The sequence below is a fragment of the Paroedura picta genome, chromosome 10, assembly GCF_049243985.1.
Source record: "Paroedura picta isolate Pp20150507F chromosome 10, Ppicta_v3.0, whole genome shotgun sequence".
NCBI lineage: Eukaryota > Metazoa > Chordata > Lepidosauria > Squamata > Gekkonidae > Paroedura > Paroedura picta.
In genome coordinates, this window is record NC_135378.1 from 85,901,802 (window position 1) to 85,919,630 (window position 17,829).

The 17,829-nt window shown below is 52.2% G+C and overlaps 1 protein-coding gene across 2 annotated transcripts; it reads left to right on the forward strand.

Moving 5' to 3' along the window:
* Positions 1–5,971: 5,971 nt before the first annotated feature.
* EGR4 (early growth response 4) lies at positions 5,972–16,348 on the forward strand. Of its 2 annotated transcripts, XM_077302409.1 has the most exons (4): positions 5,972–6,024; positions 9,723–9,801; positions 11,882–11,993; positions 14,281–16,348. In XM_077302409.1, exon 4 carries the CDS (start codon positions 14,289–14,291, stop codon positions 15,612–15,614), a length of 1,326 nt encoding a protein of 441 aa, XP_077158524.1. In that variant the 5' UTR covers positions 5,972–6,024; positions 9,723–9,801; positions 11,882–11,993; positions 14,281–14,288; the 3' UTR covers positions 15,615–16,348. The 2 variants fall into 2 exon arrangements, with proteins under 2 accessions (XP_077158524.1, XP_077158523.1); XM_077302408.1 differs by lacking the exons at positions 5,972–6,024; positions 9,723–9,801 and having other exon boundaries at positions 11,652–11,993.
* The last annotated feature ends 1,481 nt before the right edge of the window (positions 16,349–17,829 follow it).

Consider the following 17,829-nt stretch of genomic DNA (forward strand, 5'->3'; position numbering starts at 1 on the left):
ATCTGCAGACTACAGAGCTCAGCTCCCCTGGCGGAAAGGGCTGCTTGGGAGGGTGGCATGATGACCCCAGTGAGGTCCCTCACCTCTCCAAACCTCCCCTTCCCCGGGCTCCATCCTCAAATTTCCAGGAATTTCTCAACTTGGAGTTGGCAAGGCAAGAAGCTTTGGCTTCTCAACACTCTACCTGTGTGGGGTTCTGCCATTGGACCATGGCCACGCGTTATGACTAGAATAGAGGACTGGAGGCCCAGGTCAGGCCTCTCTTGCAGGGACCTCTGTACAAAGAGCAAATCGAGCACACAAGATGGCCGTGAACAAGGAATAAAGATTGCGCTGCAGGTGTGAGATACCGACAGAGAAGATGCAAACTGCCGCTAGAGCAGCGCACTACCCAAACACTGTGCATTCCATTTTTAAAAAAAACAATATGATCACCTTCCAATCATAATTTGATTTATTTGTTTTTTTTACCCCATTAGTCATCCAATTAATTCCTGCATCTTTCATGTCCCATTTCGTTTCTTCTCCAGAATAGGATACTTGTTCTTCTCTTTCGCTTTCTCCCCCTCTCTGTCCTTTACCCGCAAACTTGTCTATTTTTGACTGGTGCTGTTTAGATTTAAAAAATCGTTTCTTATGAGTACTGGAAGAGACGGTGTGCATCTCCTCCTCCTCCTCCTCCTCCTTCTCCCCGTGCCAGGAATGCTAACTGTGTTTGCTTTTCAGCTCTCCTGTTAAAAGGGCAGGCGGAACGAGGCAAGCCGCATACTCTGTTAAGTCCGTTGCCTGCCTCGAAACGCAAGGTAAATAATCAGGCAGAGGAGCCAGGGAATAAATGCGAAGGAATCGTCAGGCGGGCTAAGAGCTGCTACTCCATGTTAAACAGCAGACCTGACATCATTCTGTTTTTCTCGTGTCTAATTTCCCTTTGTCGGCCGGCTGAACTGCTTCAGTCTTAGCAGACTGAACGCAAAAGCTCTTGTGTTTTCTGCCTCTCTGGCTCTCCTGCTGAACCTCTCTGCTAGTCTGGGTGGACAATTTTTCAAAAGAAAGGCAAGAAAGAAGGGGGAATAAAAGCGACAGTGCCTAGGGAACCTACAGCCTTTTGCCTGGAAGATTAAGTAGATTTGTGGAGGAGAGGTCATAGGGCTGCCAGCTCTGGGCTGGAAAATACCTGGGTAAAGCCAGGTGTGGGCTGGATTTGGGGCAGGGAGGGATGCCACCTGGGTGTTAGTCACTGCGCTGCTAGAGCTGTTCTTGCTTAGAAGATCTGTCAGAGCTCTCTCAGCCCCGCCTACTTTGCAGGGTATCTGTTGTGGGGAGAGGAAGGGAAGGTTGATTGTAAGCCGCTTGGGGACTCCTCCAGGTAGTGAAAAGCGGGGTATAAAACCCAACCTTCTTTGCCATTGCCTGCCTCTCCTGCATTCCTCAGGGGTCTCCCATCCAAATCCAAGGCCAACCCTGCTTAGCTTCTGAGATCAGATGAGATTGAGATGGCCTGGCCTACACAGGTGAGGAGGAAACTAACTTTGTAGCCCCCAAATCTTGTTTGTCTCTAGGGTGCGACTGGACTCGAACCTAGCTGTTTGACGGCCGGCCAATATGGCTACCACCTGATCATTTCCCCCATTGCTCTCTTCCCTGTTCCAGGGAAGCACAGGGAATGAGGCTGTTGCTTAGCAACTGTAGCAGCTGCAGGGGGGTCTCACCTGGGACCAATGAATCAGGCAAGGATAGGTGCCCACGAGATCCATAGCGGCAATCCTGGGAAGGGTGTGTGTGTCACGGGCCTCGTTTTCTTACCCGCAGCTGAGCTGTGACTGCCTGGGCTGCACCATGATAGCATCTCACTTGATGGAATACATCTCCGAACCGAATGACGGTAATAATAATAAGATTTGCATGGAGAAAACTCAATGTCGGGGAAATGGAGTCTAGCCTAGCTTTCTCCCTGGGCACAATCATTTGCTCGGTATGGGGCATACGTTGGCAGAGTTTAAATATGCAAATCAAAAGCACAGCACTGGCAGCTGGAAGGATAAAACAGTTTTGTTGAGAAGAGAATCAACTATGTGAAGAAGAGAGGAGAGTGTTAGTCCTCCCTGTTTAACTGACTGACGGTTCTGAAGGGAATCTGGGAGGAAGTGTGGTCAAAGGGGCAGGAAGTCTCCCGCTGAGCCAATGAGGAGGGACTTGGGAATGTTCAGCCTGGAGAAGAGGAGGCTGAGAGGGGACATGATAGCCCTCTTGAAGTATCTGAACAGCTGTCATAAGAGGGCAGGGAAAGGTTCCTGTTGGTAGCAGAGGAGAGGACCCACAATAATGGATTTAAATGACATGTAGAATGGGATTGGCTAGACATGGGTGGGGGCACGGAATTTTCCAGTCAGAGTAGTTCAGCAGTGGAAGGGGCTGCCTGAGGAGGTGGGGAGCTCCCCCTCACTGGCAGTCTTCAAGCAAAGGCTGGATACACACTTTTCTTGGACGCTTGAGGCTGATCCTGCACTGAGCAGTGTGTGGGACTAGATGGCCTGCATGGCCCCTTCCCACTCTAGGATTCTAGGAGTCTAATCCACTTAGGTGACAGGGCTGTTTAAACACCCTCTGAGAAGTGACAATCTTAGCACATTAAAAAAACCCAAATGCTTTGAGCCATTCTGCACACCTTCCGTTTCTTTGATGGTCCCCCCACCCTCTTCACACCGCACCAATAAGCATCTCGTCACATTAATAATTGCAGGCAATGAGTGATGTTTGTTGAGGCCGTCTGGGCTGGCCAACTCGGCCCCCACGATGCTTGCCAAGCGCACACTCCACGCTCCTTCTCTGTAAGCCGCTTTCTTCCGCCGGTACTTTGGGTGCGTACCTTGTGCTTGCCACACTCCTGTTTCCAGGGAAATTTTTGTGTGTGTGTGAGCTTCAAGTGATGCGGTTTTATCCCCTCTATTGAAAGAGAAACAAAAATAATCCCCATGCAACGTCAGCCGTTAAGAGTCCTCCTTATTGAGGAGCGCTGCAAAATGCTGGAACATTCTCCTCCAGCTTGTGGTTTCCGGGGTGGTTTTCAAAACCTGCTTCCCAAAAACAGCTTCCCCAATGAGCAAGGTATGGTTGTCCCCAATAAAGATGAGAAATCACTACCTAAAGTTCCTGTCGCAAATTCAGGCCCTCATCAGATCCTAGAGTTGCAGGAATTACAGAATCAGAATCACAGAATCAAAGAGTTGGAAGGGGGCATGCAGGCCATCTAGTCCAACCCTCTGCTCAATTGTAGCTCTCCAGATATCCATATGTGACTCCCATCAGCCCCTGCTAGTATTGCATCTGGAGAGACAAAGGTTGGCAACCCCTCGTGAAATCAATGCATTATATCCATAGGATCATAGAATCATAGAATAGAATCCTAGAAACACAGAGTTGGAAGGGACCTCATGGGTCATCTCATCCAACCCCCTGCACAATGCAGGAACTCACAACTTCCTGCCTACACACAGCAACCCCAATTTCATGCCCAAATGATTCCCATCACCACCAAAAATCTCCACAATCCAGCCTGGCCTGGAGGACATTCACCTATCATCTCACAATGGCAATTAGCAATTCCCTGGGTATGCCAGGAAGGGCCACAAGAGACAAACCCTGGCACATCCCTTCCTGCCCACCCACCCCCACGCACCATCTGCCTAAGTTCATAAAGTCAGCATTTCTGCCAGATGACTGTCTAGCCTCTGCTTAAAAAGTCCCAATGAAGGAGAACCCACCACCTCCCGAGGAAACCTGTTCCACTGAGGAACCGCTCTGACTGTCAGGAACTTCTTCCGGATGTTTAGCCGAAAATTCTTTTGAATCAACTTGAACCCCTTGGTCCTGGTCTTTCCCTCTGAGGCAAGAGGGAACAATGCTCCATCCTCTATACAGCAGCCCCTCAAATCTTAGAAGATGTCCCTGTGAGGACGAGAAATCTTTCTTTCATCTTTCAAGATACAAAAAAACATTTGCAGAAACCATGTGAGCTAAACAAATAAGATATCACAAGAATATTTTTCAAAACAACATTGTCCTTTCTTATTTGTTTAGCCTACACGGTTTCTGCAAATGCTTTTTGCCCCTTGATTCTTCATGAGCTGAGGCTCTGTGTTCACCTCTGTTTTACATCTTTAAGGAGAGCCTCTTTCTTGGAACTCTCAAAGCATTCATACCTGTATGGTCTGGCAGAGCTTAATTTTTGGTCATCTTAATTGCTCTCTATGACACCTTAAAGCAATCGCTGACTATAATTGCCCCAGATTTTTGCCCTTCGTGGCCTCAGCTTCCAGCTCTGAGGATGCTGTGTCCGATGGACGGCTGAGCCATGAGCCTTTGGGTGAGATTTCTTCCTAGAATTAGAGATTTCTTCTCATGCCAGCTTGAGGGGCAGACTTGGCACAATAGTTCCTTTTTCCGCTGACACACTGTTTTATTGTCGCCACTTATGCTGTGTACTGTGGCCTTAAAACATCTTTTATCTTTAAAAAAAAAACATATTTCACATACGTTCGATCTCTGGGCAATTCATCCTGGGAAACCGGAGAGGGGATTTCGGGCCTTTTCTCCCTCCCCTGGCTTGGAGCAGTCCGAACCATCCCTCTGAAGTCCCTCTGAGGAAATCTGTATTCTTTTGCATGACCTTCGCCTTGGGACTGAAGCAGGTACGGGGGAAGTCACAAAACGACTCTCAGAAAACCCGGGGAAACAGCAACCGGGAAGCAAACTGGGCACTGAAGGGTGGAAAAACAATGCAGACCAAAAACGAAAACCCGACAGACAGCCACAGCGAAAGTGAAGGGAAAACACCGGTGCAAAACAGGCCAATGAGGGGGCAGAGAGCAACAGTCAAGACTGGATGAATGTCACGCCTAGAGTCACAAGATGCCATGTCCTGGCTCTTCTCGGTCTCACCGTCTGCTGCACTCTGCCGTCCAAAGAGGCAGGCCTGATCCGAATTCCCCTCACCGCAAGCACCCAGGAAGCCCTTAACCCCATTGGGATCGGCGTCATCTACAATTCTCAGGGGTTACTATGGCAACAAAGCCCACTCCACAAAGGGTGTTTTGAGACAGATATCTATATTAACTAGAAGCCTGAAGTTAAGGACTTGGCTGTTTGGTTGAAGTCAATGGGCAAAACTCGCAGGGTTTGGATTGGTCAGTTTTCCTTCACTCCCTGACCCACAATCCCCCGTTCCAAAGATTCCTCGATTCTCTTGGACAGCCGCCCCCAGTTCCCCTTGTCTGTAAGCCTTGTGCCGCGTTTTCCTCCCCCTCGGACTGACGGCTTGCTTCCCTCAGAGAAGCCGGGCCACTGGTCGACATTCTGTGACTCTTGCCTTTACCCTGAGAAACTGGAATGTTTGAGAGCATTCCCTGATGTCACCGTTGTTCAGCCAATACTGGGCAGTTGGAATCACCACCCAAAAGACCTTGCTCCTTGTAGACACCTTCTCTTCTAAACTGCTTTCTCTTCTAAACTGAGCAAGAGGCCCATCCGCTACACCAGGTGCTGCTCAGCTCTCTCGCCGGTCCAAGGAAGGCTGCCAATTTCCAGGTGGGGTCTGTAGTCTTCCAGGAGAAACAAAGGACCACTCGCCTGCAAAGTTCAGTCTCCCCCAGGGCAAATGGCTGCTTTTGGAGGATAAATTCTGAGGTGTGCCAAAGGTTCAAGGTGAATTCACGCCATAGATTCTCTCCTCCGCAGACTCAGCCCCAAATCTCCAGGGGTGCCTTAGGCTGGAGTTGTCAGAAAGGACCCCGTGCTATTTCACACGTGCTTGGTGTCTTGTTTATTTTCACAATTGCGTGGCAGTTGTTGAGAAACTGCAAAAGCTGTTGTGCCAGGATGTGCTTGGCTGGGCACATGCCGGTTGCTATAGGAACTTCCAAGGTGCACATTCTAGAAGTTTTCCTGAAAGGAAGGCAAAAGTCAGTTGGACAGTTGCGGGAAGGGAGACGCACTGCCTCGGATCTGGCCTGCAGCCTGGGTCTCCTGGTGAGTTTCCAGGGGCGGGAAGGTCCCGATCCGTGGCTTGTGGAAGCTTCATCGGACGTTGCCTGCCAGAGATCTAGTCCTTGGCGTTAGGTCTGATGAAGCAGAAAAGCGAGACGGGTATCTCCAGGGGAGGGCTGGAGGCTAGAATGTTGAGGGAGGTCAAACGGACACGAGATCTCCTTGATCAGCCGTGGGTGTGGTCGGCGGCATCCTACATACACTTGTGAATAATTGTGATCAAATTTGCACCTATCTTTGCATGACTGCAGCAAGGGGCTTTCAGGCCGAATGGGAAGCAGAGGGGCTCTCCTGCTGTTTTCTTCTGCAGAGTCAATTTTGACTGTGGAATTTTTCCTCTGGCTCCTCCAGTCACTGCCTCAAATCCCAGTACCCTGACCCTACAGCTTGGAAGGGAGGAAACAGAGATACTTTAGATCTGGTCCCCTTCTGGTTTAGCAGAGAGCGAAAGCAAGCAGATAAACACACGGGCCGTCTTCAACTACAGAGCTTGAATTTGCAAAGAGGGACAAAGCATCAGGCTGCTTAAAGAATAAAATAGTGTTTTAATTGTGAGGAGAAGCAACTAGGTATATAAAGAGGAGAGGAGGGAGTCCTAACTGTCTGGCTGTCTTAAGTTTTGTCTGCAGTTATGCTATCTGTTCAACTGCTGTTCTGGAGGCAAGCAGGGAGGAAGGGTGCTCAAAGAAGCAGGAAGTCTCCCATGGAGCCAGTCAGGACACTGGAGAAGATACAGTAATATGAAAAACATCAGGAAGTTCCTGATATAACTCTGCTAAATACACATCTCCTCAGACACTCACTTGATATTCTGCTCAGTCATGCAAACTGCAGATCTTGCATAGACCAATGCAAAATAAGAGCTCTGAGAATATTTCTGCCTCCCCTTTGAATGACTTCCAGCCCCTCATAAATTTCTACTGCAAAAAACTGAACTTCCCAAACTAGGTCTATTCCCCATTCATGCACATTTCTCTAATTCCCTTCAGCCTGTCTCCCTGGAGGTTTCTTAGGACTGCTGGCTCTGGGTTCAGGGTTTCCCATCCAAGTACTAATCAGAGTTCAAGCTGCATCACTTCTGAGATCTGATGAGATCAGTCCAGCTTCAGTGGTGGAAGGTTCAGTCAAGCCACAGCCGACCTATGGTGACCCTGTAGGGCAGGGGGAGTCAAACTGCGGCCCTCCAGATGTCCATGGACTACAATTCCCAGGAGCTCCTTCCAGCATTCGCCCTGCTGTAGGGTTTGCAAGGAAAGAGAGACACGGAGGAGTTTCATTCTTGCCCGCCTCTGAGGAGCGACCCCAGGATTTCAAAGACATTCCTCATCAGGGTCAGCCCTGCTTCACTGTCTGAGATCTGATGAGACGGTTTAACCAGGGCTGGCCAAGTCCAGCCTAGTCTGCAGTAGTGGAACCAATTCTGAGTCCAGCAACTCTGTGATGAGTGGGCCCAGGGAGAGGATGGGGGAAACGGAGTTGATCAGACCCCCTGGCTCCGTCCCCCTCTCTGCCGTGCTTGGCAGGGTTTCAATATGCCAAAGAGGAGCTGAGCACCAAGCGGCCTCCAAGAATAAAATAGTTTGATGACGCAAAAGAGTTGATTTTTATGCCCTGCTTGTCACTGCCCAAAGGAGACGCAAAGCAGCTTACAATCGTATTCCTTCCTTCCTCTCTCCACAACAGGTACCCTGTGGGGCAGGTGGGGCTGAGAGAGCTCTGATAGGGCTGCTGGGTCAGAGCAGCACTGTCAGGGCCGTGATGAGCCCAGGGTCCCTTGGCTGACTGCATGTGGAGGAGCGGGGGATCAAGCCCAGCTCTCCAAATCAGAGGCTGCCCCTCTTAACCAGTGCACCATGCTAGCTTTGTATAAAAAGAGGAGAGAGAGAGAGAATACTGTCTAACTGTTCTTTTGCCTTCATTCCATCTCTCTGTTCTGTTCCGGAGGCAAGCAGGGAGGAAGTGCGCTCAAAGGAGCAAGAAGTCTCCAACAGGATGGTGGAGATCTTTTGAAACACACCCGGAAGTTTCGAATTAACTATACACATCTCCTCCCCTGCCCCCTCCCCACAGGATGTTCTTCAAATGCTGCAGAATCATGCACACTGCACATTTTGCACATTCCGACAGTAATTCTGGGAGATCTCCAATAGTAACCTGCTCTCCCCTCTGTAAAAAATGGATGCACGTGGGAGCAAGCTGTGTATAAGCATATATCCACATTATATATCCACCGCTGGCGCCCACACAACTGTGCTTTATTTGTGTGTTGTCGGCTTGCAGACATTCAGATCTATGTTTACTTGTAGCAGCAGAACACACAGACGCATTAATGATCAGGCCTCTACAAGGCTCCCGCCTGCCTGTAGCTCAGCGTGTCATGGGGACAATTCCACACTAGCCTTTTCTTCAGGGCACTGGAATGAACGGAGTTGCCGGACACTGAATCTGACAATCTGTCCATCGAAGTCAGCCATCTCTTCCCAACCTGGAAAGGTCTCTCCAGGGTCTCAGACAGGGGTCTTTCCCATCACCTACTGCCTGGTCCTTTCTACTGGAGATGCTGGGGAATGAAGCTGGGACCTTCTGAATGCCAAGCAGAGGCTCTGCCACTGAGCCATGACCCTTCTCCATGGCTCTCCAGGGACTCAGGCTGAGGGCTGAGGTCTTTCCCATCACCTCCTGCCTGGTCCTTTTAGCTGGAGATGTTGGGGATCGAACCTGGGACCTTCTGCAGGCCAAGCAGAGGCTCTGCCACTGAGCCGTAGCATCATCTCTTGAGGGTTTCACCAAGAGATCTCTGGCAGCCTTATGTCAGACAATGTTTTCTTGACATCGAAGACCTTTTTTAAAAGGGGTGCTTACGAGAGAGTTGCGTGTAATGAATTTCTATTATGGGCAGGAATGGTTACTGCTAAGAGCAGTGCTTAATGTAACTTTTGATGGCTTGTCTGTTGCAATAATAAATTAAATTAATTGTTCATATTTTAAAATTATTTTGAGCCTCCCTTTTCCCCAAAAGGGCCTCAGGCATCTTAAATAAATAAACGCATGCATACATATTTCATATGCATTATGTGTAGTGTACATGCATCGGCATTAGTATTAGAGAGACAGGAATTTCCAGGGCTCAGCTTCCATTTCTTATGCGCCTTCCCACATGCAAACATAATCGCTGTTTGTGTGCATGTCATGCATGCTCATGTATGTCCACTTTTATTCTGCAGAGTATCCACCCATGTTGGTCATGTGTCTGCACCTCAAAGAAATGTCGATTTATCAAACATGACAAGATATTTTCCATTTATTTATCACATTTCTATGCTGCCCTCCCAGCAAGCCCACTCAGTGTGGGGTACATCATATTCAAACATCCTGATCACAACATGTAATATTTAACATGAATTAAAATGTCTACAAAAATTGACATTTCAAGTTAAATTAAGGCAATAATCTAAGCTACGGTCAGCAACGGCACCTGGCCTCAGCAATCCCGGGTTGGGTCATGATCAGATATCCTGGGGCTAGACGATGGGCAGGGGGCATCTTTAGTGGGGGAGGGGGAGTAGATGTCATTCTCCAACCATAAGCCTGGCGGAAGAGCTCCGTCTTGCAGGCCCTAATTAAGGCTTGGTGACTAGGGGAGAAAAGGCCGGGTATTTATCTCTGTGTTTCCTCTGTAGGGATATCAGACATTTTGCCTTGATTGTCCAGAGGACTTCGATCTCATCAGATCTCGGAAGCTAAGCAGAGTTGGCCCTGGTTAGTACTTAAATGGGGCACCCCAAGGGAGCCCAGGGTCGGTATGCAGTGGCAACACCACCGTACGAGGCTGGGAGACCACCAAAGAAGGCAGAGGCAGGCAAAAACACCACATATTTGGACCCTTCCCTAAATACACACTAGCCGACATTTGACAACACCTCTGTGTCACACACCCAGACTGCGTTTCCCAGAATTTGCATTCCCCCCAAAGCTTACATATACAGACTAAGAAACCGCCTCGAGCCCTTGGGGAGAGGAGGGCAATACATTTAAGTATCATAATAATAATAATAATAACAACAACAAAGAAGAAAAAGAAGAAGAATCAATTACTTCTTTTCATCTCAGTTTTGACCAGTCAATATACTCTAATCGTGGGCTCTATTTTCTCCTGAATTCGGATGGTGAATTTGGGGGGTGAGGGGAACAGGTTGTAAAGCACAGGGGCGTTACCTGTGCAGAATGTACTTGGCATGGATGCATGAAGCACGCAGACCTTTCCATGCTCCATGTTGTCCATGCCTGGGCCAAGTACATCATGTGCGGAAAATGCATTGCTCTTGCCTCTGAACGGATTAAGAGGGAGATATGGTTATGGTCGCTAGGTTGTGGGCACTTGGTCCACCTGCCCCTTCTCGCTCCTCGTGGTCGGCTGAGATGTGGGTTAGGCTGAGAGCCAGCGAAGGGAAGGGGGAAGGAACGGGCGAAGGCTTTTTCTCTCACAGGGATTGGTTTTATTCCGCTCCCCGAGGCCAAAAAAGTAGCACGTGCATGTTCAATTTATTATTTTAAAGGAGACATCATCAGAGTTCAGTTGGAGTGATCTCATTTGGAAAGGCACCAAGGCTGATTCATTCCCTAGCATGAAACCCAGCACTGTGGCTCAATGGAAGAGCCTTGGCTTGGCACCTGGAAGGTCCCCGGCTCAATCCCGGGCATCTCTCTAAGGGGTCAGGCAGGAGGCGATAGGAAAGACCTCGGCCTGAGACCCTGGAGAGCCACGGGGAAGGGCTATGGCTCTATGAAAGAGCCTCTGCTTGGTGCACAGAAGGTTTCCAGTTCAATCCCAGCAATCAGGCCAGTTAAAAGGATCAGACTGTAGGTGATGGGAAGGTCCTCTGCCTGAGACAATGGAGAGCTGCTTCCAGTCAGAGTAGGAAATATTGACTGCGATGGGCCACGGGCCAGATTCAAGAGAAGGCAGCTTCAGGCATGCCTTTGTTCTTAGCAGGAGACCCTCTGCCAAGCTGGTACACAAATGGGAGGGGAAGAGGGGCCAGTTTTCCTTCTCCGAGCTCCATGTGTCCAGCTGCCTGCTTGCCCCTGGCTCCTCCTGCCCCCCCCCCCCCGCCTTGTCCCAATGACCTGGAACTCTCTCTGCCCGGGGCACCCTCAGCCGGGGAGGCCGAAACGCCCCCTTGCGGCCGTGCCGAAACGGTTGCCCCCCTCCCTCCCTCCCTCCCTCCGCCATGCAAGCCCTGCAGGTGGGTGGGTGGGTGGGTGGGTTTGCTCCTTGGCCTCCCCTCGCGACTTCCTGGCGCTCTGCCCCTCTTTGGGGATCGGCACCCAGGTCTCCCGGTCCCCGGGTTGCAGGAGGCTGGGGGGAGGGGAGGCGCCAAACAACCCAAAACAGGGTTGGGATGAGAGAAGGATGCGAAAACGTCACCAGGCGAGATTTCCTTATTGGGTCTCCCTCGCCTGCATCCTGAATCCATATATGGGCATTTACGTCACCCGCAGCCTCACTGGGGAACTCCAGAAATGGAAGAGCCGGGCTGCAGCGGAAGATGCGGGGCCGCTATAAAGAGCGGGCCGGCCCCGGCTGGGCTCTTCGCTTCCACACACAAGGAGCAGCAGCAGCAGCGGCGGCCGCCAGCGCGGCCCAGGTGAGGGAGGCCCCCGAGCAGCCCCTGCCTCGCCTTGCCTTGGAGGGCAGCCGCCTCCCGGAGGGACCCTCCCCAGCCGGCCTCCGCAGCCCCCCAGCTTCCGCGGGAGACCCCTGCCTGTCGCCCCCCGCCCCCTCCCCCGATCTCCTCTCCGGCGGGACATGTTGAACCTCATGGATTTCTCTCAGCAGGACGCCCGGCTCCAGCCCAAGGCCAGGGAGGGCCAGCTCGCCGGGTCGGCACAACATCTGCGCCAAGTTTCCAGCGAGCAGCCCAGGGAGGCGGTCCCGGATTTTCTGCCAGGTAAGCAGGACCCTGCCGCTCCCCCTCCCGAAATCTATCTCCCCCTTATGTAATCTGCTCAGCACCGGCCTGCCTTCTAAAGGGCGGGTCAACTCTGCCCTTTTCCAAGCGGGGCAAGCCCCAGGGCCCACGGCCATAGACTGCCGTGGATGGAGGAGGGAAAACGGAACCCAGCAGGTTGGCACACCACGAGGTCCTGTAGTCCAGCCCTGGCTCAGAGCCCCAGCTTTGCACCCTGTCCCCCCCATCACTCATCTGACATTCTGGAGTCGTGTTTAAGTCCAGGACGCATTGATCCACACCTTTGCTCCACCCTGGACTGCCCTGTATTTCATTCCTGGTGGGAAGGGTCGTCCAGGGGGACTAGCGATGCTTCCAGTGGGGTGTTCAGGGGAGGTTTTGCTGTTGCCTGCCTCTGCGTGGCCACCCTGGACTTCTGAGGTGTTGTCCCCTCCATGGACTAACTTGGGCCGACCCTGTTCGGCTTCTGGGATCCGATGGGACCAGGCCAGGCTGGGCTATCCAGGCCAGGGCAATAATTGAGTGCCGCTCACTCACCCCTGACATGGCTTTCAAGGCAAGAGACAGACAGAGGGGGGTTGCTGTTGCCTGCCTCTGCATAGCAACCCTGGCCTTCCTTGCTGGCCTTCCCGTCCAAGAGCAACCAGGGCCAACCTTGTTTAGCTTTTTATAGTGATGCTGTAGGGTAGGGTTTTGAAGAGGCAAACAGAGGTGGGTAGCCCTTGCCTGCCTCTGCATAGCAACCCTGGACTCCCTTGGGGGTCTCCCACCCCACTAGCAATTAGGGCTGATTCTGTTTAGCTTCCGAGGTCTGACAAGATCAGGTGGCCTGGGCAATCTTGGGCAAGTCAGCAGACCAAAAGTGGTAGTTTTTCCATCGCCTGCCTCTGCGTAGCAACCCTGGTCTTCCTCTCATCCAAGCCCTAGCCCGGACAAGCCCTGCTTAGCCTCCAAATCTGATAAGACTGGACTAGTCTGGGTGATCCAGGTCAAGGCAAGAGATCAACAAAAGGGTTTTTGCCATGGCCTGCCTCTTCATAGCAACCCTGGACAACTGTGGGGGTCTCCCATCTAAATCCTAGCCAGGACAAACCCTGTTTAGCCTCCAAATCTGACTAGTCCAGGTGATTCAGGTCAAAGCATGAAATCGACAGAGGTGGTCGGCCCTGGCCTGCCTCAGCATAGCAACCTCAGACTTCCTAGGGGGTCTCCCATCCAAGGACTAAGCAGGGCCGGCCCTGCTTAGCTTCTGAGACTTGACGAGGTCAGGCTGCCTGGAACCCAAGACTTCTGATACGGAAGCTTTTTCTCCTCCTGTCAGACCTAGGAGGCCTTTAGGGATGAGAGCAAGGCCCTCTCTGCACATGCTCTGAAACACTCTTTTCCTTTTGTTGCCCATCTCCTTGGGGTGTGCCCTGGCCCATACGAAGCTGGAAGCCCAACTGCAGTCCTGGTGTATGGATAAAACGTGGGAACAGTTGACATGCACGTTTATAGCAGAACCCACTTTGATCTCTCCACTTGGGTGGGGGAGGAAGTGGCCCTAGACATTTCTTTCTTTTTAATGCTGTTGAATGTTGCGTGATCTTCTGGTGGTGTTCTGAGCCGGAAGGCCCAGGCTAGCCCGACACCCTCAGAACCTAAACAGGATCAGCTGGTTGGGCCTTGGAGGGCAGAACCCTGAGGAAATCCAGGGCTGCTCTGCAGAGGCAGGTAATGGCAAAGCCACCTCTGGCGTCTCTCGCCTTGAAATCCCAAGGAGGGCATTGTAGGTCAGCTGTGATTTATTACCTTCTGCCTGGATGGCCCAAGCGAATGGGTCGGCCTGGGTTAGGGCTTGGAGGGGAGACCACCCAAGAAATCCAGGGCTGCTGTGCAGAGGCTCTTGCTTTGACCCAGATGGCCCAGGGTTGCTGTGCAGAGGCCGGCCATGGTGAACCATGCATCTGCCCTGAGCTGGATGGCCCAGGCTCCCCTGATCTCATCGGATCTCCAGGGTCAGTCCTGGATCATACTGGGGTGGGAGACCCCCAAGGAAGTCCAGGCAATAGCAAAGCCACCTCTGAGTGTCTCTTGCTTGAAATCCCCTATCAGGTGGCCACCAGTCAGCTGCATCCCAACAGCCCTTTCCACCAGCGCCTCTTGTTACACTTGGCTGGTGCCCCTTCCAGCGGGCATGGCCACGTCCGCTCGATGCCCAGCGTCTGGCATGGCTTTTTCGCAATGCCAATTCTCACTGCTTGCGCCTTCTCTTTCCCTCCGCTAGGCGACTTCATGGGCGCGACGATGAACCCTGACGTCGCTGACTACTACTTCTTTGCAGGGCAGCCCTCCCCACCTCTCAGCTACACCGGCAGCTTCTTCATCAAGACAGAACAGTGCCAGGATCAGGAGTCCCTCTTCAGCCTGATGTCTGGGATCCTGGGCCTTTCTCCCTTCTCCGAAGGCCACCAGCGACAACAGCTGGAGGGGGTCTACAGCGTCCCGGAGGCCCTCCAAAACCACCTGGACCTCTACTCCCCCTGCCAGCCTGAGTTGAACATCTCCATCCAGCCGTCCTTAGTGGACCAGGGCTTCCCTAACTTCTCCAGCCCCGAGGCTCTCCAGCCGGTCCAAACCTCTCCTCCTGTGGGCGACTCGTCCCAGTGTCTGTTTGACAACAAACGGCTGGACAGCAAGCAGGATCTCAAGTTGTCTTCCCTCTCCCCTTCTCTGGGGAGCTTCAAGGCTCCCTGCGCCCACTGGGATCCTGTCCAGCCGCCTCAGAATTATTTGCCTGCCGAGTACCCTTCTCCGGAGACTTTTCGTCCGCTAGTAACAAGACAAGCGGTCCAGCTGGGTTCAAAAAAGGAAAACGTCTTGTCTGTTAGCTGCCAGGCAGAACTGGGCAGCCTCTCCAAACAGGCCGGATCTTTTGGGCGAGGTCTAGATTTCGGCTGTCAACCGGAGACCTTCCCTAGTCACAGCCAGCTCCCCGGAGACTTGGTGGATGCCAAAATCCCCAGCCTGCCGCCCCAGCTCCTCCAAGAATTCGAACCTTCCTTTTTGCAGTCCGAGGTCATGCCCGGCTTGATGAGCCCCAACGAACAGATGTTGCAAGCGGCTCACTCCCCGTCTCTGGTCTCCATGGCGGACTTCAACCTGGCCCTTCTGGCCGCCCCCTCGGCCAGCGCCTTAGGGCCCAGCAACCCCGGAGCCCAGGCCGAGCCAAAGAAGAAGCCCCGCCGGGGGAAGTGCGCCTCCAAATGCTACTGCTCCCGGCCGCACGAGAAAGCCTTCGCCTGCCCCGTGGAGAGCTGCATCCGCAGCTTCGCCCGCTCGGACGAGCTGAACCGGCACCTCCGGATCCACACGGGCCACAAGCCCTTCCAGTGCCGCATCTGCCTGCGGAACTTCAGCCGCAGCGACCACCTGACCACCCACATCCGGACGCACACGGGGGAGAAGCCCTTCTCCTGCGACGACTGCGGCCGGCGCTTTGCTCGCAGCGACGAAAAGAAGAGGCACAGCAAGGTCCACCTCAAGCAGAAAGCCCGGGCGGAGGAGAAGCTGAAAGGGCTGGGCTTCTACGCCATGGGGCTGTCGTTCGGGGCCCTCTAGAGCTCTCGTTCGGATCTTTCGACGGATCTACGTCCCGGAGGAAAGGGCTACTGGGCACTTTATGGGGCTTGCTCAGGGCAGAGGCGACATCCCCAAAGGGTCCTTTGGTGTGAAAGAGCGGTTGAGTTGGGCCGCTCCATTGGCCTTGCGGAGGAGAACCGAGGAGGATTGTCGCGGCCGGAGGGATGGAAGGACAGAGAGGATCTGGAGGGGTATTTCGGTGATCGGAAGTCCTTGCAGGTTCACAGGCAGGGTCCCACTGAGGATGAGGCCTAGGCCGACGCCTGACGTCTCGCCGTTTCCCGGGATATTCAGCACCTTGTTTGGCGGTCAGCTCCTCAGAGTTCCCGGGTACATTTCAGCACCACAAAGAGCTGGACAGTTCCCAGCAGCGGAGCTCTGCGTGTGCAGGAGACCCTCCTCTTTCCTTTCCCGAAACAGCCGTCTCCGTTGACTTTCTTTACGGAGCCTACATTGGCTACTTTTGGGAGACGCAACCTTCATGGCACCCGAGCGCACCTTCTTGGGAGGGAACTCTCACGTCGGAACAGCAGGAAAATGGAGATTTATTTTGGGGAAGTGCACAGTGAATTGCTTTGCTACACAATATTGTTGCTCTGGACTTTGAGTCATGGACAATTTGTTTCTAATGGTGATTGGGGTTTTTCAATAAGTTTTTTAAAATGTATACATATATATATCTTTGTAAAAACAGAACAGATCGAGATTATGGCAAAGGGGTGTTTATTTTTGCAATAAACCAAAGTTGTTTGAATCTAGAAACGCTGTGCTCCCTTTCCTCCCTCTCTCTCTCACTGCTTTCCAAACTCAGATGCCCACCCAGAGAAACGGTAACCCTGCAGGGACGGACTGCTCACCTGACACAGGCTGGCCAGATCCTAGAGGGGCAAACCTGGCATAGAATCACAGAATCCTAGAGTGGGAAGGGGCCACGCAGGCCACCTAGTCCAACCCCCTGCTCAACGCAGGATCAGCCCTAAGCATCCTAAAGTAATAGGGTAAAACTGGAGAAGGATGCTCCTAATCACAGTTCCTATCCTTTAATTCCATTTGCAGGACAGTACATGAAGCTACCGTACACTGAATAATGCCCCAGGCCCATAAATATCTACCTAGCTACCTATCTTCCCTCTACCTGTCTACCTACCTACCTACCTATCATCCATCTATCTGTATACATACCTCCCATACATCTACCTACCTCCCATCCATCCATCCGGCTAACTAGCTATTTATTTTGGGATTTATATCCTTCCCTGTCTTCAGAAGCTCATAGGGTTGGTCTTCAACAGAACAGCTAAATTCCAGTCCAGTAGCACCATAGAGACCCGACCAGATTTTGAGGGTCTAAGCTTCCAAGAGTCAAAGCTCTTTTTGTGAGGCGCCAGAATCCTCGTGAGCCTCTAAAATGGGTCCCCAGCCCAAGACAGGACCTTTTCGGTGCTGTGCCCCATCTGGTGGAATCTGCTGCCAGAAAAGACGCTGGGCCTGTCACAATTTAATCAATTCTGCAGGTCTTGCAAAGCGAAGCTCATCTGCCAGGCATTTGGTTGGGGCCAGGCTGGCAGATCACCAAGAACCCCCCTTCCCCCTCAAAACACTCCTCCTCGTGACATCTGGATGCAGAAGAAAAACGGGGCGAGGAATGAGATGGGGTCGGAAGCAAGGGGTGCCAGCCGGATGGGTAAGTGATCACTGTGTCTTCAATTTATTGAGTTTAAACTGCCCTACATTGTCCTGAGACAGCTCGGCCGAGAGGGGCGGACCTATACATCGAATAATAAATAAATCAATATGAGCAGACAGGATGATACACCTGTAAAGAAGGTGGATGCAGTCTTGGGCTGTATCAACATATGGAAATCACAAGATGTCACAGTCCCTGTGCTGTATACTGCACTGGTCAGGCCACACCTGGAGTCCTGTGCACAGTTTAGGAGGCCTCGCTTTCAAAAGCACATGGGCAAAATGGAGAGGGCCAGAGGAGATTGAGAAGAATGATCCAGGGCCTGGGGGCCAAGCCCTAGGAGGGGAGGCAGAGGGACTTGGGAATGGTCAGCCTGGAGAAGACGCGGTGGAGAGGAGGAAGGAGGGATCTCTTGAAGTTTGTGAAAGGTTGTCCCTTGGAAGAGGGCAGGGAAAGGTTCCTGTTGGCAACAGAGGATAGACCCCCAGTAATGGCTTTAAACTACAT